Genomic DNA, 24,450 nt, shown 5'->3' with positions numbered 1-24,450 from the left:
GGGGCGGAAGAAGTTGTAGATATCTCACAAGGAGCTTCCTGCCCTTGGGAAGAGAAACTATCCTTAGGAACACAAGGTCATCTTTGGGAGCTAAATCCACAGTGTGGCCATTTTTGCCTAGTGGGTCAACAAGCTGAAGAGACGATGCTAAACCTTCTAGCAGAACCTGTCTCCTCTGTCTCAACTGGCCCCCACCATCTGGAAACTGATTAAATTGTAAGAATCTGTCAATATCATCAATATCAAGTAGGAGGCTAAGTCCATCCTCAATAGTCACCCTCGCTGCAAGCATAGGCTCCTGTTCCAAAGGCTTCTCAGAAAGTTTTGATTCAGCACAGCCACTACCAGATGAATTAGCGGATTCAACTTCAAGAAGTGGTCTCGGCCTGCGTATTGAGGAGAAGGAAACCCTTCCAAGAGCATCGACCTGGAGAAATGGGTGTGGCTCATTGCTTGCACGAGCTTTGGAAGAACCATCCCTCAAATTAGTTGGACAGAAATGATGTCTCAGCTTAGCACCAGCAGATTTTCTTGCTAGGCAAGCTTGATGGTAGTAATCTTCAACATAAGGATCATTGCTATGAGTAGCTGCAAGCTGCATTCTGAGAATATTTTCAATCTCATCTTCGGTCATGTACTTCGCTTTAAACCTTGGCCACCCGCTGTCGCTTTTCTGGCTGCCAGAATCAGAGCCCTGATGAGGATAACGCATCCCTTGTCTACTTCGCAACAGTGACATAGCTCTCTGATCTCTTAAATCTGGCAACCCAAGCATATCGAAGTTGTTCATCAGAGGTGGTGATGGAGGTAGGTGAGGATTGAATAGTTGAGACTGCACCCCTGATAAATGGCTAAAGGATGACTGATATGGATTCTGCATTCTTGTTTGCTGGGAATGCTGGGGTGGCATCAGCTGTGCTGGCAGTAAACCATTCTGATGGGATAACTGTTGGGGTGAAAAATTGTTTGGATGGCCAGAATGATTCCCAGGGTATAAACTACTCCTACTCGCCCATTGGTTCTGGAGTTGACTATTAACTTGGAGACCATGAGGTAACTGAGGCAAATTTCCACCAAACTGTGGTCCATGAGACAAGTTATTCAAATGAACCTGAGAACTGGAGAAAGGAGAAAGATTAGGCGAAGCAATCGGTGGGTGATATGGAATATTAAGATGGCTAGATTGGCCACTTGGTGAAGCTTGCTGAGATCTGCCACCAGGGGGTGGATATGAAGTGAATGAAGATTTTGGAATAAGTATTGGTTCACTAGAATAGTTATGATGTAGCTTTGGCTGCTGTGGTGGATACTGCTGCTGTTGCTCAGGGTATGACGATGTCCGGTGCAACGAATTGGTTCCCATAAAATGGGGCGGAGAGGCATATGGATGTGAGGACCATTTTTTGCTTTCATGAACTTCGGCATCAAAAGCACGCTGATCAAACCAATTAGCGAAATCCGCATCTTGTGCCAACTCAGCAGCAGATGAACCTACAACAAAATAACATGATCAAAAGGATAAACTTGACCAAGGAACTAATTGAATCTCTACATGTCAACTATTACATCAGAGCTTTGAACTGTTTTTAGCAAATGTCTAATAATGAAAAAAACCAGTAAGATCAAGTTAATGACCGTGCGAGATTTCTGTTTGAATATACACTAGCATAAACTAATAAAAATTATTTTTTTCAACACAACTTAGTAATTTATACCGTAAAATAGTCCCATTAATTGTTTGAAGCAATCACACAAACTGAAAGAAGCAGATGTAGAGACACTCAACCGAAATAAAACTACTATCACCAAAATCCTGTAGGTCACAAGCAAAAAGGCAATACATTACAACTCAAACAATGCACCACATGATGTAAAACAATAATCCTAGAAACTTGCAAAAGTTGATGCAACTCCCAGGAGCCTGTAAACTCAAAAAAGTATACAATGTTACAAGGATGAGAGAAGCAAAATCTAGTGCCAATCAGCTGCTTGCAACTAATTTCACACTCAAGCTATACAATATTCAGAATTTAATCGATGGAGTTTCCCACAGCATGGTTCCTCAAACACCTCAACTCATGGCAATGGCAAGTATTCTGCAGATAGGATACATCCTACACTTGTTACTTTGGAAAAAGATATTAAGAAGGGAAGTCAGAACTTGGGAGGTTGACACACACATAGGAAATGCTTCAAAAATACCAAAGTTTCGGAATAATATTTGAATTTGGAGAAAAATGTTTGACAAATCACATAAAGCACTTTATTCAGCACGGGACTCTTTGACACTCATCAACTGCAGATAAATGTGGAACACTCCTACATATAGCGTTCAGTAAATATTATAGGTACGCATAAGTAAAAAACGTATCCAAGTAGAGCTTTCTATTTTCATTCAGCTGATATATTTATTTCAAGCAACAGGCTCTCAAGAAGCAGAGTTAGATCCCCAGCCTTATCAAAAGATACTGAAGCATTGAAGTGAACTCAAAAATCAGGTACAGATCAATCTCAGGACAATATTATGAAGAAAAACCTCATCCAATCAAAAAAGCTTTAGCCCATAACAATATTTCATTGCCCAGACACCCATTTTTCCACACTATCAGAGAGGAGCTAAAAGTCCCAAAAAACAGTCCACATATTTCATGCAACACCATACAATATCAGGTGCAACTACATAACAATAGATAAACCTTTTACTGTCAAATACTAATGGAGTTAAGTAAATGCAAGCATGAGATGACCCTGTATGGATATGCATGTGCCTGCAAGTCTACACACTGATAAAGTAAGATGTAAGCCATGGAGCTTCATGAAGTCAACTCTAGTTCATAGAACAACTCATAGACTCAACTTAATCCAGTTTATTCTAAATGTCAAACGAGAAATTGCAGTATTTTCCAGAAGTTACAATTCAATGTAAAGATATGTGGATGGCCTTAAATATTTGAGCAGTTAAAACTAGGGCAATAATGAAGAGTATTAAATAGTTGAACATCATTACAGAACTGTTAAAACCACATAATGTGCAGCACATAGAAGTTTCTTTTGGTCTAATCATGCTACTACTATCAAGTAATATGTGCTCAAGAGTCGAGTTAAAAGAGTATATATGATATTTTTCTCAATTATCAACAAAAAGTAGCCATGGTTTTCGTCTCAATGAACGACGAACACATGCAATCAGCAAATAAAATGCTACATATACCGCAAAAGCTTTAAATGGCAATGCAATTTAGTTGCACTCACTTTCTCTGGATCCCCAGCCTCTATTGACTCCTCCACTGGTTGGCTCACTGACAACTTTGTTCAACTGTATACAGAAAAGTAGAAGATAAATACATAGTGCATGAGGTACCAGTATCTCCATCCAGTCGGTGCAAACAGACTTGGTTAAATTACAATAACAAGGCAGAATTATCCAAAAACATTGAATGAGGGGAAGAATAAGGAATAATGCAGGTAACATACATTTGATTGATCAATAGTTCAATACACTGCCATCTACAGCAGACATTTTATGTATTAAGGAAGTAGTCAGGGAAACGAAAAATAGCAAGCAAACCCTCAGACAAATTAGCACACTACCCAAACAAGTGGCACCAACTACCAAGGAAGTAAAGAAGGGTTTTAGTTTCACTTCAATGTTCTTTGTCCATTTTGCTTGTTGAATCTCAAAAGCTAACCAGGTAAACAGACTACACGAAGATAAATATCTCATGCTTAGAGCTTAGTTCACTACAAGGTAACTATAAATAAACAAAGTATAAACACCCCAAGACAATAGAAAAAAGAGCTAACTTACTATTTATCTATTTGGAAGTCGTGTATTCACTTTATATACATATTTCATATTTCAATTTTATTTCAAGAACAAAGTTAGCCACCCACGGACATGGTTTTGGCCAACTTGTCGGTGATAGATAGATTTTTGTTGCTTTTCACTTTTGTAACCTAAAAAAAATATAATATATTATATCAAATCAGGAAAGATGGAAAATAAACACTACCCACATCCACACTTCCACTGCGTGTACACATGAGAGATATAGATGGAAAGAAGACAACGGAATAATTGAAAAGTTGAAGACATAGTTAAATTAACCAAAATCCATATCAACCAAATGAAAATCTGAGGTTAAATTGCACCATGCGTGATTTCTCACCTTTGAAAACGTGCTTGAAAGATCATCAATGTCAGATAGCGATCCCAAAACATCTCCCTGCAAACAGAAAGAGTCAATGTTGATATGAACTTTCTTAATAATTAAAAATCCAAAATACGGGCAACTATGGGTAATGAATCGGTATGCTCCTCCAGGGCTCCAGCGGGTACGCCAAAAAATTAATAACAACTCTTAATTCATTATGTCGCGCGATACAACCCATAGTTGTTAAAGGCATAAGGGTCATCAAGAGCAAGTGCGCACTCGTGGTGAGCGCCTTCTTGAAGCACAGCGCATATTTGTAGTAATAGTTCATATATTTATACTATTAGCATTTTTACCAAGATCAACATGTATAAGATTAAGTTTTTTATTTTTACCCAAAATTTTCAGGAAAAAAGGCAACTTATAACCAGAATTTTAGCAAGAAAAATCAGCACTGACTTAACAATTACAGCAAGAACAAAAAAATATATATTTATTAGAAATTTATTTTGTATTATGTTGAGAAAATTGGGCTATGACATCAAATAATATCAACAAATTACATCATCATAAAGTAATCAACAGCTCACCAAAGTTTCAAGAAAATGAAACAAAAAAGGAAAGGATAAAAGAGGTGGAACAGTAGACTGGCGCCGATTAGGGTTTTCTTCTTCAGTTCTTTTTTGAATAAAAAGCCAAGCTTAGACAGGCGCGCCATAGCACGTGTCATGGCTGCACCAAGCAAAAGCCTGGCCCACTGCTGGAGAGAGGCATTGGGCTCGCCTTTTCAGCCATGTGTCATGGTGCATGCCATTTACAACTATGACATACAATACCAAGGCAACGTGGATGCATGAGATGTGCACCACAGGGGGAGGGAGAGATAGCCACAGACAATAATAATTTATGACAGTCCAAGTACAAATTTGGCATTTAAATGATTACTCGATCACGTCTGATACCACTTTATCATGCATTCACGGAGATCTCATTAAAGACTTCAATCAAAACACTCAATGAAGTTCAACTCACTTTATGACCAGGTGCAACACAGCAACAAATGTAACTCAAAGAGAAGATAAGAATTTGAATTAAGTATGAGAACATTTAACAACCTCCTCCTTCTCAAATTGAAATTCTTCTTCCTCGAGCCCAACCGGAGGAAGATTATCCTCTTCATCTTCTAATCCCCCGAGCTCAACTTCCTCCACCACATCGCCACCAAAGAATTCATACTGTGAAGCATCAAATACAGCATTCCCTGCTCCACGAAACAAAATAAATTAAAAGCGGAAACACTATGAGACAAACCCTTCAACTCATGCTACTGCAAATTTTCAAAATGCATTCATGATCCCGGAGAAACCGTCAAGGAAGTAATGCAGCATAAACAAGACCTTTGTTTTTTATGCTCAAGTTGCAACAAAAGTCAACTCGCAATTCAGCTCTAGTTCCCGGACATATTACAAAGAAAGAACCAAAGTGTTATTCGTACAAGAAAAATTTATCCACATCCAAATTAACAGTTAAATATTCTCTTAAAAGGAACGCGTGACAATAAACACAGTCCACCATTAATATCTAAAATCTTAAACATACATTGAATACAGAAACAGATGGAGAAAACCCCAACTATTCTGTTTAATTTTCCCAAAACCCACGAATCAACTCAAGTAATTGCGAGACTTTATTGAACGTCCATGAAGTAAGATAACAAGACAACAAGGGAAATTGAAGTCAATGGTTGACACTTTAAAAGTAAACAGATCTATGATAACCAAATTCGAAGTTCAAAAGCATAAAATCTACAGATGAACGCTTGGCAAACCTGACGAATTTGTACCAAACGGCCTAAGATCCTGAAGCCCGGCTGAATCTTGCGTACTTCCCCCACCTCCATATCCATCCATTTCAAGATTTTCTGCTCAAATAAACAAAACCCAGAAAATCTTTCACTCCAAAACCACAACCAAGCAATAAATATCCTCTTGAATGGCTATAAAAAACCCCCAAGATAACCTTCCAACCTCAATAACCCGAACAAAGCGACTAAATGCAAAAAAAAAAAAAAAAAAAAAAACAAACTCTCAGAAGCGAAAACACACAAGTCAAACCGTCAAAGCAAAATCTAAGACATGTGAACGCGCCCAACTAATTCTTGTCCTACAACTTTCTAGGGTTTCTGAAGCGGGAAGATCCGTAAAACGAAATGGGTACCGCAAAATCATCAGCGAATTACGGAGAAAAAACAAGAATTCATGTAATATCCCCCCGGGTCCCTAATCTTTAAGGATAACGATTAGTCCTCCGTTCCCAAATTATAATCCCTAATAAAGGAGAAAGCAGAAATAATAATGAGTGGAACTGAGGAAGAAACAGTAAGGGCAACGTGTCCGGGTGCGTGCTATATATTTATATATATAACACCTGTGTGTATCGTTTATGGAAGAGATTGATTGTATTGATTGGTAAAATTAGGGTGGGGGCGGGAGAACATTTGCCCTTTGTGGGTTACAGAGACAAAAGTAAAAAGTTGGGCGGAAAGCTTTTGCAAATCTGCAAAATTACTGGTGCTGTAATGTAGTTATCTATTCTTATGTTTGTTTTTGCATTTGAGGACATCATTTATCAGTAATACCTAAAAGGGACCCGGTGGATGGCAAAAGCTTGGGGGTCCCGTGTTTTTCTTTAGGTGGCTCACAATGACGTTATATGTTGAAAATTGAATATATACTTTTTTTTTATTTCTAGAAATTAAAGTTGTATTTATGTGGCCCCTTTTTTTTATAATTAACAATTAGAAAATGCTTAAAAATCGAATTTCCTTTTTGTTTCAAATTTTGAAAAATATTTGTTTCACCGCGACTTTTATTATCGAACATCTGTGCTAATAAAAACGAAAGACCCTCTACACTCAGTCGCACTAATATTTAAACACGACAATTTTACTCCTAATTATATTATTTTATAATTTATTTTTAATTACTCTTTTTTTTTTTACACCAAAAATGACTCAATATCATTTTAACACTTTTACACCAATTCTTTTATTACGTCAATAATACCTTAAACTGTTTTTTTTTAATTTATATATTATATTTTTATATAATATATTTTAAAATTATTTATTATATACACACATAAATAACCTACTACAATAGCTAGTTTTTCTAAAAAAGTAGTTTATTTCCAAAATAAGTAAAATATATGAAAAGAGTATTTAGATCATTTTTGGTGTGGTATTTATTTGAAATAAAATGGAAAAATTTTATTTATAGGCAATTTTGGTCATGGAGTGTACTTCTAAAAAGAAAGCTTATGATTCCAAATTCATGTCCGTTTTTGGAAAAACTAAATTCCACGTGTGATTTTTTTGTGGATCGACTTAAATATTTAATACGCTTATTCAAATAATTGTTTGTTTTTCTTCATTAAATCATATATGATTTTTTAAAATATAATAACAATAATAATATAACGAGCCATATAAATATTTCAGTCGCGGTTTCTTATTATAATATTTAAAAAAAGTATATTATTATAATTTTTTATTTTAGTAATAAAAAATAATTAACTCGGAACAAAACACACAAATCTTGGAATGAATAATTTTGCAGGAGATGAAATTACATATTTGGCTAAATTAGATAGTACTTGTTAGATCGAATCTGGCAAAATGTGAATTCGTTATACGATAAGTGTAATATATTTATTGTATTATTGATGTATAATTAAAAATATTAATTAAATAATATTTGTAATGTGATTGATTTCATTTTGGATATTTTTTTCTTGAACCACCTGTGTATTTTGTTAACTTATGATAGATATAAGATAAATCTTAAAATTACATATAATAGTATATTGACGTTGAAAGAATGAGACGAATTATTTAAAATAAATAAATTATTATTTATATTGATATAAATATTAATTATTTTAAAATTTGAAGTCGTGGTATCACAAATTGACGGTATAAGTGAGCATATTTTGTTAAGTGTTTAATGCAATTTACACCATGGGATATCGTAATTGAGCAAATTATCGCTCTATAAATAAAATAACAATATACTTTCTTGTGTTTTTAAAATAAAGTAATTTATCTCCGTAGATAAAAAATTAAATTATTTTATTTTAAAAAATATAATTGAACAGCTTGTCTACTTTGTATGAATTATTGCATGGTAATTTTATGTTCTGTTTATTTTTATAATTGTTATAAGGGATCAGATACTGTCAAAATTGCCCCATAATAAGACAAAAACATTAATGTCACATGGCGATATCACAACAAATAAAGTAATCTTTTTCTAATATAAATAATATATCTAATACAATACTAATAAATGCATAATTCATATAATAATAACAAATATATATCTAACTTATACAAATTATTATAATTTTTAACATCAAGAGAATTTTTTATTTTTAAAAATTATGTAATTAAATTTATAATAAATTCTTAACAAAATTAATAAAGTAAAGTATTTTTTATTTATAAGTATTTAGAAACTATAATTAATTAATTAATCATAACTCATTATTTATATTAAATTATTAAATAATCGATGATGCACAACTCACCTCTGCGTTGCTGGAAGCACACCCTCATCTCCTTCCTCGATCCCGCTGTTGTCTTCAACACAGCCGCACACCCCCCCGCCATCTTTCTCCATTCAACAACGCTATCATTTCTCTCTATCTTTCTCCACAAAACAACTCTACATTTTATATCTATGGCATTTTTCCTTAAAAAAGATTTAGGGCAAATAGAAGCTTGAAATGAAGAGAACAATGGCCTAACTATACTGTTTTGGGGTCGTAATTGGTACATAAAAATTAATACCAATTCGATGCGTAATGGGAAAATATAATAACACTCATAATTTGGGACGACAATCCTACTATAATTCAAATCAATACCGAGCCTAATATATTATTAATAAGTTGATTAGTTTAAAAATAAATAAAATATAAAATATAAACAGACAGAATATTATACTCTCAATAAATAAAATAAATAATTTATTCATTTACAATATGAACGGAATTGGGTGTGTGTTTTTCTTTTTTTTTAAAGAGAAAAGTGAATTTCATTAATATTACACTTACAACCACAAAACTTTTCCTCCATTTTCGTCGCGCAACGGGTTTTTGCCTTTATTTTGTCCGTGTTTTATCAGCAATGGCGAGAGCGCTGCTGTGCTCTCATCTGCTTCCTTCTATATCATCCTCTCTTCCACGCAAGTCTTCTCTCCTACTCCAATGGCCGAGCATCTCAAAAACCTCGCACTCGTTGCTATTGATAAACCGCCGCTTCTCAGCCGCGAAGATAAGCATGAGCTTGAGAGCCGGCATTGTCGGCCTCCCCAACGTCGGCAAGTCCACGCTCTTCAACGCCGTTGTATGTGTGTTTGTTCCTCTTGCTCAATGATTCAATTAATTGAAGCAGTTTTCTTTTTTCATTTTTCCCTTTCTTATTTTTGCGTATTTTATGCAAGTAAAGAGTGGTTTGAGGTTTTTCGGGTTAGTTTTCATTAATATATGTTCTGGGATTATTTTGTATTGTGGTGTCTTAAGGGTTGTTTAGTTCTATGTGTAAATGGTTTTTGGCTTCAATTGAGAATGGGTAGAACTAGCGCGAATATGATTTTGCGTTCCGACATTGTTTTTACTTCTTATTTTGCGTTGAAATGTTTGGTATTTGCTGTTTATATTCGTTTAAATTGTGTGGGATTGGTAACTTATTCTTTACCTCGGAGAATAATCCCCCATTGGATGCTATTTTTGTTTTTTTGGTTACACTTATGGGGCACTAATAAGTGCTAGAAGTTATCCTCTTGTGGGCACCTAAATTTGGTACTTCTTATATATGCATAATTGTCTACAAATTATAACCAAAAAAGAAAAAGAAAAAAGGAATGACTAGAACTAATTTGGATTTATTTGGGATGCTGAGTACTGCGACTTATCTTCCACTATTACCATGAATACTTCTCATATTTGCTGTTGATACTCCTGCAATCCTGCTATTATCTATTTGTTCTACTAGTTTGGTTATAAGGTACCCCCTTGCTTTATTGAGGATATATTATGGACAGCTTCACTTTTTATTACACATTTAATCTCTTACTTTGTGAACACAATATAAAAAAAGGACCTTAGAAACAGTGAAGTCTTGATATCAGTCAATTCCCATCTATACTTGGATGGAAAGTCGGGTACGCCTTGATAAGCTTCACAGTGATTGAACTCTTGTTGTATTATTTGTAGGTTGAGAATGGAAAAGCCCAGGCTGCTAATTTTCCCTTTTGCACAATAGAACCGAATGTAGGGATTGTTGCTGTTCCAGATCCACGTCTCAATGTGCTGTCTGAGCTTAGCAAATCTCAACGAGCTGTCCCAGCTTCCATAGAGTTTGTTGATATTGCTGGTCTCGTAAAGGGAGCCAGTCAGGGGGAGGTGAACCATTTTAATCTGACTATATAGCTTAGATTTTCCAGTCAATCAAATGTTATATCTTTTCCATATACTCTTGTTTTTCATTTGAGCTGTTGCATAGTCAAGTAAGATAAAGATATTTGCTATATATCTGACTATCTGATTGCAGGGTTTAGGTAATAAATTCTTATCGCATATTCGTGAAGTGGATTCCATACTTCAGGTATATATTTCTATGCCCTTGGTGTTTATCCATTAATATATTGGATTAGTAGGTATTATGGTTTTCTGAAATAAATGTACACTATATCCTTCCGTTCTCATTTGATGCCTTTGTTATAAAAATATTTTTCTTTCTTTTCTTTCTTTTTTCTTTCAGTTTCTGATTTTCTTGTTTCTTTTTATTCTGGACATGTATGAGCTGGAGATAAACTTGCTTGACGAAATACCCAGACATATATTCATGATAATAGCAAGAAGTGATGATGCTTGATTTGCATTTGCTGTTTTTTCCAATTTTTCCTATGCAAAGTGTTTTCTATGATTCACACTGTATCCATGTTCCCATTCCTTTCTAGGTGGTTCGTTGTTTTGAAGATAACGACATTATTCATGTGAACGGAAAAGTTGATCCAAAATCTGACATTGACGTCATCAATTTGGAGTTAGTCTTTTCAGATCTGGATCAGGTATGCTGTTCCGTAAGTCTTCCTTATCTGCAATTGTCTCTATGCATCGTGCAAGTACCTAGGTCACATTTTTACCTGCAGAACATAGTTGGGTGCTATCCAATGCAACCAAAATAAATAATTCCATTTTAACAACATAGGAGCTGACTGAGTTCTATAGACCATTTACGCTTTTCTCCCACAACTGAGGTGACCTCCCTCAATCAAATATGCAATGTCCTTGTAGTTTCCAGTGGGCATGGCTAACAACAGATGCTTAAGACAACCCAATTGGGTGGCCTCATAATGTGAATCTAACCATCTATAAGATGAATAAAGAATGCAATGTCCTTGTAGTTTCCAGTGCGCATGGCTAACTACACATGCTTAAGATGGATGGCGTCGTAATGTGAATTTAAGATTGGAACTTAATTTGGATGTTAGGTTTAACTTGATTCCTTTTATTGGATTTGGAAAAATGCAATTCATAGGCCATAGACAATTAGATCAAACTAAGTTGTGTCTTCTACAAGAATGCAGGTTGAGAAAAGAATGGATAAACTCAAGAAAGGCAAAGCTAAAGACCCACAGTCAAAGATGAAGGTGTAATCCTCTGATCCCCAATTTTCTTTATTATCTGCTGTTACCATTTGTTCATAAACGAAGAGCAAGAATTAATTCTGGAGATACTGCTGTAATCTGCTGTTTGCAGGAGGAAGCAGAAAAGTCTGCCCTGGAAAGGATCCAGCAGGCACTGATGGATGGAAAACCAGCACGATCAGTATCTTTAACAGATTTTGAAAAGGATGCTGTAAGGCATCTTTGTTTACTTACCATGAAACCTGTCATATATGTAGCAAATGTGGCAGAATCTGATCTAGCTGAGCCTGGAAAAAATTCTCATGTTGAAGACGTGATGGACCTTGCTTCTGAACTGCAATCTGGACTAATAACCATCTCAGCACAGGTCAGATACCTTATAGCAGAACTATATTTTGCATATATTGTGCATGTTACTCGCTATCTCTCCCCAGTCATCCCCACCTTTTCTTCCTTGAGGAAGAGGATCTGATGAGCCCTCTCTTCCAGCAATTTGAGTTAGTATTTCACATGCTCCAGGTTGAAGCAGAGCTTACTGAACTTCCACCAGAAGAAAGGATTGAATATTTGACGTCCCTTGGAGTCAATGAAAGTGGGCTAGGAAATCTTATAAGGGCAACATACAGCCTTCTAGGACTTCGTACTTATTTCACTTCTGGCGAGAAGGTAAAGTGAACAAGAAAGTTTATCTCAAGTGATAAAAGTTACTCTTGCTTCAGTAGTTGAACTATTTGTCGTTTTTTCTTTTAGGAAACAAAAGCTTGGACCATACGATCAGGTTAGTCTCATTCATGTTTATGTTTGCCAATATTCATATTATGTGTAAACTGTATGGCTAGACTTTCTCCATTTCTGAGTGGTCCGAGTCAAATATTTTGGTGGATCAGGTGCTAAGAGCCAATCTTTGCAAGAATTTGAAAGAAGGCTACTGGAGACTATCTTATTGAAGTTTTAGTTTTATCCCTTAAAGATGGTTGCTAAAGCTGGGACCAAAATTCTTCATGTAGGATATACCTAAGGTGATGCATACTACTTCTGTTGCACTATTAACCTAGTTAAGTTTTTCTTTGTGCAGGAATGACTGCACCTCAAGCAGCTGGTGTTATACATTCAGATTTTGAGAGGGGCTTTATTCGAGCAGAAACGGTAATGGTTTATTATGGTTTCGAGACATTTCTATAAACATAGTCTAGATTGTTATGAGAACTTTGTTCCCTTCTGATTTACTGCAATCTAGTAGGAAAGTTTATCATTCTAAAGGCGATTTATGCTTCTGCATTGTTTTATTATACTGAAGTAAGCTTTTGGAAATGAAATGTTTTGTCAGGTTGCCTATGATGATTTTGTAGCTGCTGGTTCATTTGCAGCAGCGAGGGAGAAGGGACTGGTAAGTTGATTTTGAGCATTGATGTCCTACAGGACTTCAGCCCTAGATTTGTCAGCTAACTCCCTTCTTCATTCTCAATTGAATCATCGATTTTTGTTTTTGTTTTTCCTTTTCGTAAGTCATAACCCAACTATAAACATGTGACTTCTCTAAAGCTATAAACCTGTTTTAGCATCCATGACTTTGATGCTGCTTTTCCAGCGCAAATACCTTCTGTCTCTGGAGAGGATTTCCAGTTTCCTGAGTGTTGCTGATCTTTTGTTTTTTGTTTTTTTCTTTTTTGTTAAGGTTGCATATACCTACTACGCATTTACGTTTTCGTCTTCACCTTTCGGTTCCCTTAACTGATTTACATTTTATACGGTACCTGCAGTTGAGGTCAGAGGGAAAAGATTACGTCGTACAAGAAGGGGACATCATGCTATTTCGCTTTAACGTCTAATAGGATATACATTGATGGTGAATTGCCTTGTATACATGATCAAGACACAGGATCCTGGAAATCTTACATGAAGATCATGTTCATGTCAATAAGCCCATCTCGGACGTTGAATGGTTGGAACCAATTCAACAACATGCTCGATGTGGAGTAGATTACAAATCACAAGTTTTGCTCGAAATTTACTGGTTCATGGTTTTAGCTATGACATGTTTCTAAATTCTTGAGATACAAATATTTCATATTCCCGGCTTTTTTGGGTATAATACATAATAAAACTAATGATTCATCCAGTTAATCCTTTAATTTTAGGTGGTCTGTGGAGATATTATCCCTTGTTGGTATATTGCTGTCATGGCAAAAAATACAAGCACCTCGGTTGCAAGTGGATCGCAAATACTCGCCACCCTGGGTAAAAACAATGACCCGCCAACCACAACTCTAGTTAATCCACATGCCTCCTCCCAAACTTGTGAAACTATATCAGGGCACAGGTGCAACTCCCCACTCACCCAAAAAACACACACAACACACACTAAACAAGGATGAAAAAGATCTGCTCTATGCTGAGGAGATGCAAGACCCTGTCCAGTCAATTGGGTAGGACCTTATCTTACAGCAGCTTGAGATCCAAATCTGTTAGGGACCATTACTGTCAAGAGTCATGGCGTGTTGATGGCGATGCTCAGAGCTGCGAGGAGACTTGCCAAACGATTTTTGTAGGGAGTTCGAAGAGAAGATACGTGATTAGCTCCAGGTACTTGGATCATCCTTTGGTGAATGCCCTCATTGAGAAATCCAGGGGGAAAACGGGTCAGGATGGGGATCCGGGTATTTATGTGAAATGTGAGGTCGTACTATTTGATCATCTTTTGTGGATGCTTAAGACTACGGATCCAAATCTCATCTCGGATTCTTTTGAGGAGTTGGCGGAGCTCTATGTGTTTTGATACTTGATAATCATATGTATATATACACCCTTAGACTTAAGGGTAAATTACATGTTGCTATTTGAATTATATTTGTTTTTGCATTTTGACATCTAATTTTTTTTGTGTCATCTTGCCATCTTAATTTTGTGAAATTTACATTTTACCATATATGATTGTTTTTTTGCTGATTTTGTTTTTCGAAAAATATCACATGTTGTGCATATGTGAAAAATATTACATCATATAACCTTTAAAAATTACATGTGCATTGCATGTAATTTTTTTTTTGACAAAATACTTGATGAAAAAATAGTTATACATGGTAAAGTGCAAAATTTCGTAAAGTTGAGATAATAAGTTGACACAAAAAAAAGTTTAGATGTTAAAGTGTTAAAACGGTCATATTTCGAATGACAAAATATAATTTACCCTGGAATTAATAATAATATTATGTCCATTTCTTTCTTCTATGGAATATAAAGTATATTGTGTAGGAAGTTTTATAACTCGACAATTAAGGATATATATATATATCATCATTTTTCGAGACATAAAATGCAATAATTAATGTTTATATTGTGAATTTTATTCAAAAGTTCGATTTAATTCTAATATATTATTTAAATTTATGATGGTGTTTTAAAATGTGGAGTAGATGTCAAGAATATTGGATGAACTTCGATGTCAAGAATCAAGATTTTGCTGATGAATTCATTCTGTGACTTTGTTCAATTTAAGGTAATTGAGTATAAACCCTTATAACTTTGAATTCTTTACAACCTATTGAGTATTGAAATTGTCCTGATTTAATTTGCATGAGTACTGTAAAATGTAATTATCAAACGATTATTATATAATATCATTCTAAACCAATAAAATAAATAAAAACGCAAAAATATCGAAAATATGCATAGTGGAGTATGCATTAGCACATAATAGGTTGTAATATATCCCAAATATGGTAATTTAAATTGCATTTAGATTGAAGGATAAGAATCTCAAAGTTTTAATAACAAATTACTTGAATTTGTTTTTATTATTCTAAATTTTAAGAATTTTAAATTATATTTTATTAATATTGATGAATTTCAAAATTATATTCAAATGGAGACATTTAAAATTACATTTGGACTCAAGGATTAGAAATTATAGATTTTAAATTTCTAACAACAAATTATTTGAATTTATTTGGATACTTCCAAAATTTAAAAATTTTTAAATCATTTACTTCTAATCTTGAATCATATTTTATTAAATATAGATGGATTTTCAATTCTTTTCAAATGGAGTATGATACGTTCAAAAAATGTAAGGGTCCAATTGATATGGATTATGCTCAAAGTTCGGGCTGAAGCGAATGCAAATCTTGAAAGAGGGACCTGCAAAAAAGGCGTTAGCACTCCGACGCCTAAGTTAGTCTCAGATTTAGGAATAAATAATCATAATGAGAAATCGAGAAGAAATTTGTAGGAGAAATTATGATCAGAGTGCGAATTCGAATGTTAAAGCAAGAATAAAGAATAGTTTTTCAAATTCTAGAGGGTATCCCCGTTGGGAGACTGAATGTGTCCATACTCAGGGATTGTACCTGTATATATAAAAGGGACGCCTCCCTATACTAGGACTCTACACACCTCATTTATCCTCGAAAGAAAGGGTTGAAATGCATGGAGATAAGACTTGACTTGGTTTTATCTTCAACTGATCAATCCACAACAACACGTTTTTGCGTAGGAGAGAACTCATTTTATGCGAGGACTCCTATTTTGGGGGAAGTCCGTTTAGGTTTAAGAGTCTTGATTTTTTGGGGGCGTCTCCGTTCTCCTGGGTTGTCTTAGTTGCCAAGGAGGGTCCTCCTAGGGCTGATGTGGTCCAATGTGGATGCTAATCTCAGGGTTGATGAGATACCATATAGGAGAGTGGGATGTCACGTGGGAGAGTGGGTTGCCACGAGTATGAGTTTTGGTTCGAGTAGGGAATGCCTTCAACTTCCTCTGCCAATTTATTTTCTAGGGGACGCTCCCCAAGGTCGCCTGCCAATCTGTTTTCTAGGGACACCCGTCAAGGCCACCTATTACGTATTCTTGGGCCTCTCATGACTTGAGCCTCATAGGATATTAGAGGTCTCTCGTTTTTGTTTTCTTTTTAGATTGTTGGGCCTCTTTGAGTCAACCTGTTTTTATGCAAATCAGAGTAATTTGTATTCGTTTATCCAAGTCCTTCGCCCAAATCTATATTTATCAATCCAAATGCACCCTTACTTTAATTAATGAAATTAAATTCTTTAGGGGAGTAATAAAAATAAAATATCCATGCTATTTTTTAAGGGGAATAACTCCCGCTATTGACAAAATATGAATTATTTAAAATGTCTCTAAATATATTTATTTCTTAGAAAAAAAAATGAAATATCCATGCTATTTTTTAAGGGGAATAACTCCCGCTATTGACAAAATATGAATTATTTAAAATGTCTCTAAATATATTTATTTCTTCCACAAACTATATTTGTTTATTTAATTAATTTTATTAATAATGTCTTATTCATAAAATTAATTTATTATATTATCTTATATTTCCTTTTTTATTCAATTATCGAATATTATAAACATTTAATCTCCAAAATATGGAAGCAAAAGAATTTACTTTTCAAAAAAGAAAAAAGACTAAAAGAAAATAGAAAATACAATCTTTTTTAGAGGTCCAACAAGGCAGAAGCCCAGCCCAATTACTGGTGAAAGGCCCATAAATCTTCAGGCCTTTGGTTCTTTGAAAGCCCAAAACGTTATCCGATCATCCATCCACTCACGCTCGCTCTTCCACCAAGTTCCCTAGTTTAGGGTTTATTCAGGGGATTTCGGATTCAGTACTTTCTGCACTGAAAGAAGCGTCCACTCCGATGGCTAAACCCGCCCGAGGCCGCCCGGCGTCGCCGTCGGGCTCTTCCTCCCGCTCACGCTCATACTCCGGTTCGGACTCCAGTTCGAGGTCGAGGTCGCGGTCCCGCTCTCGCTCGAGATCCTTTTCCTCATCTTCCTCTCCTCGCAGTGGTAGCTCCCGAAGCCCTAGTCCTGCTCCTCGGCGTAAAAGGTGATTCTTGTCTATAATACTCTTGGTCTATGTACTTCTCCTGATATATGCTTTGCGCTGAAGCTGGGAAACTTTGTTTTGAATTTTAGAAAGGCACCGTGTTGAATTATTGGAATTAGCCTTTACAGATTTTGTCCCTTAGTGAACTTCTCTCTGTTTTTGATGACAACCTCGCCCATGGGATGGGGCATTAGTTGAACAAAATGTGAATTAGTTTTTCTTACATGTTCTTAGACAAAGCATTGTTTATCTTCTTTCTCGAGAACAAGAAATGTGGGCTGGTATTGCTGAAAATGTGCTTGGCATTGTTCTATAAGGCTCTTTTGCTACAGTTGCGAAGGCAGAAATGCAGAGTAGAGAAGTAGTTCAGGCTTTGGTGCTCTACCCATGAGTGCATTACTGTTAACTATACTAAGGAGACAGTATTTTGATGTGTTGATACACTCGTGCTGTTTGTGTTACCTTTGCTGGTTTACTTGCTAACAATGCTGCTCATCCTATGTGGTATGTATAGTCCTGTGGGAGGAGCGAGGCGAGGCCGCTCACCGCCACCACAAGCTAAGAAAAGTTCCCCACCACCAAGGTAAATTTTTCATATAAATGAAGTTGAAATATAGAGTTTTTCCTTGGCCCTCTTTTCTAAAGGAGGAATTCCCATATTTTGGTCAATACATAATTAGAAACTTCTCAGCAGTTTTTTTGTTTCTGAAGCTTATTCCTTGTATAAATAATTTGGTTAGTTTGCTGTATGGTACTTTTATAGAAATGAGGCCGGTTGTAGCATAGTTTTATAATCCTAGAATACACTTGGATTTATAGTTTAGTATTCTAGTAATGCTTGTTTTCATTGTAATATGTGAGAAACTCTAAAATCTGATGAAAACAAACTTATCCAGATCCTTGTTGATTAATGCATAGTCGCATTTAGTCAATAGATTTTTGATAGAATTGATGTGTTTTTTGTCTGCTCTTCCTGTTGACCGAAACGCAACTCTTTCGATATAGAAACACTGGACTCTATTATTTTATCTTCAATATTAACAACTACTATTTGCTTACATGGTTGTTGATTCTATTAGTATTTCTGATTCAGGATTTAGATGCAATACATTGTATATCGTGCATCTTTTGTCATGTCAATGTATCGGCTATGTTTTTTTCTGTTATGTGTTCAGTTTCAGTATATAATGCAGCTGTACTCATTACTATCTTTATGTTGGAAATTTTTATGTTTCATTTTGTCATTTTATTCAACCAATAGCAACTATATACGCTGTGAATGCTTACATATGACATCTTCAACCCAGGAAAGTTTCTCCGGTTCCTGAATCTCTTGTGCTGCATATTGACCAGCTTAGTAGGAATGTCAATGAGAACCATTTGAAAGAAATATTTGGTATGTTTCCAGTTAGCCCCATACCTTGTTGATGTTTTTCACTTGCGAACTTTTGGGATGTGAATTCTTTGAGTTTGGGATACTGAGGCTGGTGAATTGGTGTCCATTCATGAAAAAAGTTTGCAAAAAAGTTGTGTAAGATTAGGCTGGGTTTTTATTCCTATATCCTGCTCCTTTCTACAGGTAATTTTGGTGAAGTTGTGAATGTACGGCTAGCAATTGATCACATTGTAAGTTGTGCCCTCATTTCCTATGCCTCTGTGTTTACCAACTATATTTCCTTTTAATCTGATATCTCTGTGCAGGTTAACCTTCCAAAAGGGTTTGCATACGTTGAGTTCAAGAACAGGGCTGATGCTGAGAAAGCCCAGTTATATATGGATGGTGTATGATACTTTTAAGCTTCATAATTGACTGAGTGTTATGCTTCTCCTTTGGCTTGTAACATTTGTTTATGGCGTTCATGCAGGCTCAGGTTGATGGGAAAGTTGTTCGAGCCAAGTTTACATTACCTGAGAGAAAGAAGGTTAGTTCTCCCCCTAAGGCTGCTGCCACCTCATCAAGGAGAGATGTTCCAAAATCTGATGACGCTGCACTAGATGCTGACAAGGATACGCCAAAACGTCCAAAAGAAGGTATACTCACCTGCTGAATTTGGTAAACCAAAGTAGTTTATGTCTCCTCTTTCATATGCATGATTGTTTTAACAAAACTTTCTGGGTATCATTAGGGTCTCCTGGTAGGAAGCCCCCTTCGCCACCTCGAAGGAGATCTCCTGTAGCGCGAAGAGGATCTCCCAGACGGGAGTCAGATTCTCCTGCTCCTCGAAGACGTGCTGATTCTCCTGTTCGTCGTAGAGCTGATTCCCCTTATCGACGAGGTGACTCGCCGCCTCCAAGGAGAAGGCCTGCATCCCCCCCCAGAGGCCGCTCGCCTTCCTCGCCACCAAGGCGATTCAGGTCACCTCCCAGGTTGGGTTTTTCAAATATCTCATCTTTTATTCCTTTTGCTTTCCAGTCTGCCTTCTATTTATTGTCAGATTTAACTTTTATAACTACAAACAGGGCGTCTCCCCGAAGGATACGTGGTAGTCCTGTTCGACGTCGTTCTCCACTTCCACCTAGGCGACGGTATGTTATTGCTTATATCAGCTTCATCACTGCCATTTCTATATGATCTGATCGAACTATTTCATGTACTGTTGTCTTTTCAATTATCTGGAGAAGTAGGTGTATTTAAATATTTCCAAAGATTGCAGAGAACTGATTATAAAATTCTTTTAGAAGTGTGCAGTAAGCTTGAAATTCATAAAATGTTAGATATTCAGATAGGTTGCTTAAGACTCTCATATGCTTTGGGCTAGTAGCTGCAGAATTGTCTCTTTGTAACTCCTTGTTTAAATGTGCCTTTTCTTGCAACAAGGATAATTATTTTGATCTTTTTAATCGATAAAGCCTTATTTGATGCTACTGCATATAACTCAAATAGTATCCTTTTACTAATGCATGGTACACACATACCATAAAAGAAAAAGCTATATGATGCTAATCCATGTAAAACTAGGCAAAGTGGTCAGTTGGATTTATATATTCTTTAGCTTGTTGATTTTGGATAGAGCCACTTGTATCAAAATGTATATGAAACACCTGGTGTGCTTGTGACAAGTGTAGCCATTTTTAGTATGATACAGCTTTCATTCGGTCTCTTGTAAGAATAGTTTGTTGGATTCTTGAGGAGATAAAAGCTCTTTAAAATGATGCCACATAGGAGAAGGGGTATTTCATAAAATGACAATGAACTAACAACCATGCATATGCATTTTAATGGTGTCTGACCCATGAAAGTCTAAGCTATTTTCCTTCATTGCCTTATATGTTAACGGTTCTGCTCCTTAAGCACACAGTTGTGCTCTTATCAGTACCACCATGAATTCTGCATCCTGCTGCATCTTTAAACTAGTGGACTCTTTGCTTGCAGTTCTCCAAGGCGTGCTCGAAGTCCTCCTAGAAGGTCTCCAGTTGGTCGTCGGCGTAGTCGCTCCCCCATTAGGAGGCCAGCTCGTTCTCGATCTAGATCCCTGTCTCCGAGAAGGTAATATGCAAAACCTTTCCACTCTTAGTTTCATGAATTAATCTTAGGTCCTGTTTTGTTCTCTTGGTGGATGCTTGCATCATTGGGCAAAAAAGTTTGTTCTGATTTCTTTTAAAGACAGAAAGTTCTCTTTCTTTCGACTGAGATTTTGCTATGGTCTTGTATAACAGAGCATGCTTAATTTGTCTTTGTTCATTTATTGTTGTTATACTTCTGACAATGTGGTTCATACCTCTTTCCATTTGTACAGAGGTCGGGGCCCCCCTGCCAGACGCGGTAGATCATCGTCTTATTCTTCATCACCTAGCCCACGCAGGGTCTGTATCTCTTTAGGTACCTTTATCAGTTGATTATTCAGGGTGCTTTTAACAATGCTTCTCTTATAAATTTGTTGCAGGCGCCACGGAGGGTCTCGCGGAGCCGCAGTCCTAGAAGGTCTCCCCCCCCCCCCCCCAAAATTTTTCTTATTCTGGGACGACTTTTGTTACTTGAAATGTATCCATTTTAAATGTAGCAGCTGTGCCTCGTGCACATTCGGAAAGCTTTCTATTAGGAACTGTGTATCTGCGGCCCGTTGTTTGCTAAATCCCACTTTATTTTGTTCTTTCAGGCCAATGAGAGGAAGAAGTCCCAGTAGCAGCAGCACCAGCGGTTCTCCTCCTCGTAAGACTTGACCGGGGAAAGTTGAGCAACCAACCAAGCACTCTTGTCAATTTTCTAGTGTTCCTCGTGGCAGAGGGGACATCGACTACTGATGTTGGCACTAGAGTTTATTGCTGTCTAAAGATGTATGTACTGTTTAAGGCTGATATATCCAATCAGACCGTTTTAGGTGACTCAACTGTGAACATGTCTTGTTAATGTTCTTGAAATTGCTGTAAGAATCTATTGTTCTTTTCTGTAACTACGGCCATCCAATTGCATCAAAATTTATGAGCATTTAAATGTCTGATAGCAATTGGGCTTATTTATGTTTGTTCTCGTGTCAGTTCTGGGTTGATGATTAATTTTTGTTCATTTATATTTTAAGTGCATTGGTTATTTATACTGTTATAATTTTTGAATACTTTATTTTATTTTTTTTCAAAAAAGTGCGGATCAGAATAATAATTTTAGTAGTTTTTAATAATATTATGTTTACATATTTTTTTCTCTCAATCTATTGAATTATCATTCTCACTTTATTTTTTCATGTTTGTTATAATTTACAATTACAATTTGTTTTCCCAAAGTTTAAATAAGTATTAATAATTTTTTTTGGGTGAAAACAAATCAAATTAAGTATTTAACGCTTATAATTTTTATTTTTAAATTACTTAAATTAAATTAATTTGAGCTACAAATGTGAAACAACAGTCTATCTACTTTTACAACTCAATTATTAGTAAAATTTAGACATATCAGAAACTATTTATCTGCTAGGAGAAAAAAAATATATATATAAAAAAAAAGGAGCGAGCTATCAAATTACATTGGAAGAGGACTACGACAAAGAAGAATAAGGGAAACAGAGCAAGCAGAAAAACCAAATCTCAGTCTTTAGACTGTTCGTAACTTCAAAGTTTTCCATTTGAAATCAGTCCATTTCACCTGTCTTTAATTGGAAGAGGTTTCAGGGCAACCCTAATTCCTACATCTGGGAGTCAAGTCGAAGGTCCGTTTAACCCCTTCAAACTCTCATTTGGTAGAGTAAGTATTAGGCATTTTTATGTTTGTGCATTTGTTTATTGTTTTTTGGGCTTGATGAGAGATGATGATTGTGTAAATTTAAAATTTTTCCCGTGCTCATCGATTGCTGCAAATGGTAAAATTGACTTAGATGATGGAAACAAGCAAATTATAGAGCTTTGCCTTTGGTGTTTGATGTATTTATCTTTTATTAGTGTGCTTTCATTACTGTTAAAGCTGGGAGTATTGATTAAGGGGAAAAACTAAACAACTGTATCCCTTCGGAATTGGTAATTTGAAAAGGAAAAAAAATGCCTTTTCATTGTGGTGGCTGGTAGAGTGGAATAGTAATGAAATCATGATATTTGAGGTGTGAAATTTCTGCCAATTCTAGTTCATTTGAAATTCTGTGAGACAAGCAGAATCAGTGTGTTAGTTTATCTAGTAACTGGTTATTTCCTTGGATTTCTCTGAAATAATTTTTACATCTACACTTGCTATTGCTATGCAGCTCTTTGGCTCGTCTACTGAGTAACATAATTGGCGTCTCTGGAGGGTTCCATGGCAGGCAATGGCCTGCCGACATTGGGCCGGGTGAAGCTTGTCGATTTAATACCCTCTGAAGGTCTTCCTTCAGACACATACAAATTGTCGGTTTCGACTTTATCGCAGTCACTGGCTCAGTATTCAGCTGCCATTATCCAATTTCCCATTAATGATGGGGCTCTTTTAAGGTCTTGTCTTGAGTCATCACGACTCTACTTTCATCATAAACCAACCTTCCCTTCTGCTGATAGTATTCAGCCTGATGATTCTCGTGAGTGGTGCAAGACTTCTGGTTACCGCGCAGACCCTCAAATGTGGCAAGAAACTTATGACTTTAGACCTGGGATTACTACCACAGAACCTGGTAATGAAATTGAAATTCCTCCAGCTAGTTTAGTTGACGTATTTTCACTACTAGGAAGAGCATCTAGGGACATATTGGATGCCATCAGCTTCTATTTGAATCTTCGTAGTTCGCCTTTCACTGAAGTACTTGATAATGTTCCTCTAAGAAATCGGGAAATATCATCTTCTGTGTTATCTGTCTGTTGTCATGGAAGGCCTTCTTTTCAGGGAGTGCAACATCACAATTTGACTACTCAAGAAGATGGACAGTTAGTTATGCTTTCAGACCATGATCATCAGGTTGATCGAACCCTGTTAACTATTCTCAAGTCAGATAAGGCGGGGCTGCATATAAGAGATTTTCATGGTCATTGGGTTCTTGTGGATGGTGATCTTGGGGCCCAAGAAGCAATAGTATATCCTGGACTTGCTTTATACCAGGCGACTGCAGGATATATAAACCCTGCAATGCACCGAACAGATATTAGTAATCTGCAAGGTTCAATGTATGGCCGTTGTTCTCTGGCATTCAAACTCATGCCTAAATCCATGACCAGTCTCAATTGTTCGGAAATGAGAGCTGCTGGGCACGGGGTTGAAGCTCAATTCCAGCTTCCTGTACCAGTTGATGATTTCATGCAGAGATCTACTGATCAACTTCTTAACCGGAACAGTTTCGCAACTTTCAAT

General features: G+C 36.2%; 5 protein-coding genes across 5 annotated transcripts in view; 4 read left to right on the top strand and 1 right to left on the bottom strand.

Annotated features, from left to right (window-relative positions):
* Positions 1-6,748, bottom strand: part of LOC105176530 (protein PAT1 homolog 1) — a 7,931-nt gene extending 1,183 nt beyond the window's left edge. The window contains exons 1-5 of the mRNA XM_020698819.1: positions 5,983-6,748; positions 5,270-5,415; positions 4,170-4,226; positions 3,253-3,316; positions 6-1,491 (exon numbers count right to left, since the gene is read on the bottom strand). Coding sequence (XP_020554478.1) covers positions 6-1,491; positions 3,253-3,316; positions 4,170-4,226; positions 5,270-5,415; positions 5,983-6,064 — 1,835 coding nt within the window. The 5' untranslated portion in view covers positions 6,065-6,748. The remainder of the gene's footprint in view (positions 1-5; positions 1,492-3,252; positions 3,317-4,169; positions 4,227-5,269; positions 5,416-5,982) is intronic.
* LOC105176529 (ribosome-binding ATPase YchF) lies at positions 9,266-13,990 on the top strand. Its single transcript, XM_011099350.2, has 11 exons — positions 9,266-9,561; positions 10,431-10,619; positions 10,768-10,821; positions 11,177-11,287; positions 11,807-11,869; positions 11,979-12,233; positions 12,386-12,532; positions 12,617-12,644; positions 12,942-13,012; positions 13,194-13,253; positions 13,627-13,990. The coding sequence occupies exons 1-11, from the start codon at positions 9,343-9,345 to the stop codon at positions 13,693-13,695; spliced, it is 1,266 nt and encodes a 421-aa protein (XP_011097652.1). The 5' UTR covers positions 9,266-9,342; the 3' UTR covers positions 13,696-13,990.
* Positions 14,140-14,738, top strand: LOC105176527 (auxin-responsive protein SAUR71-like). The gene has a single exon (XM_011099349.2). It carries the CDS (start codon positions 14,238-14,240, stop codon positions 14,640-14,642), a length of 405 nt encoding a protein of 134 aa, XP_011097651.1. The 5' UTR covers positions 14,140-14,237; the 3' UTR covers positions 14,643-14,738.
* LOC105176526 (serine/arginine-rich splicing factor SR45) lies at positions 17,435-22,176 on the top strand. The gene is made up of 12 exons (XM_011099348.2): positions 17,435-17,714; positions 18,229-18,297; positions 19,022-19,110; positions 19,294-19,340; positions 19,416-19,496; positions 19,580-19,745; positions 19,841-20,081; positions 20,175-20,240; positions 21,088-21,201; positions 21,452-21,518; positions 21,599-21,636; positions 21,812-22,176. Exons 1-12 carry the CDS (start codon positions 17,524-17,526, stop codon positions 21,873-21,875), a joined length of 1,233 nt encoding a protein of 410 aa, XP_011097650.1. The 5' UTR covers positions 17,435-17,523; the 3' UTR covers positions 21,876-22,176.
* LOC105176525 overlaps positions 22,664-24,450 on the top strand; it is a gene marked incomplete in the record, with an annotated part of 4,203 nt that continues 2,416 nt past the window's right edge. The window contains 2 exon segments of the mRNA XM_020698880.1: positions 22,664-22,890; positions 23,381-24,450. Of these exon segments, the coding sequence (XP_020554539.1) occupies positions 23,431-24,450 (1,020 nt within the window).

Source organism: Sesamum indicum, linkage group LG14 (genome assembly GCF_000512975.1).
Source record: "Sesamum indicum cultivar Zhongzhi No. 13 linkage group LG14, S_indicum_v1.0, whole genome shotgun sequence".
NCBI lineage: Eukaryota > Viridiplantae > Streptophyta > Magnoliopsida > Lamiales > Pedaliaceae > Sesamum > Sesamum indicum.
Note: the sequence above shows the minus strand (reverse complement) of the source record. Positions and strands in the feature narration are given on the sequence as shown.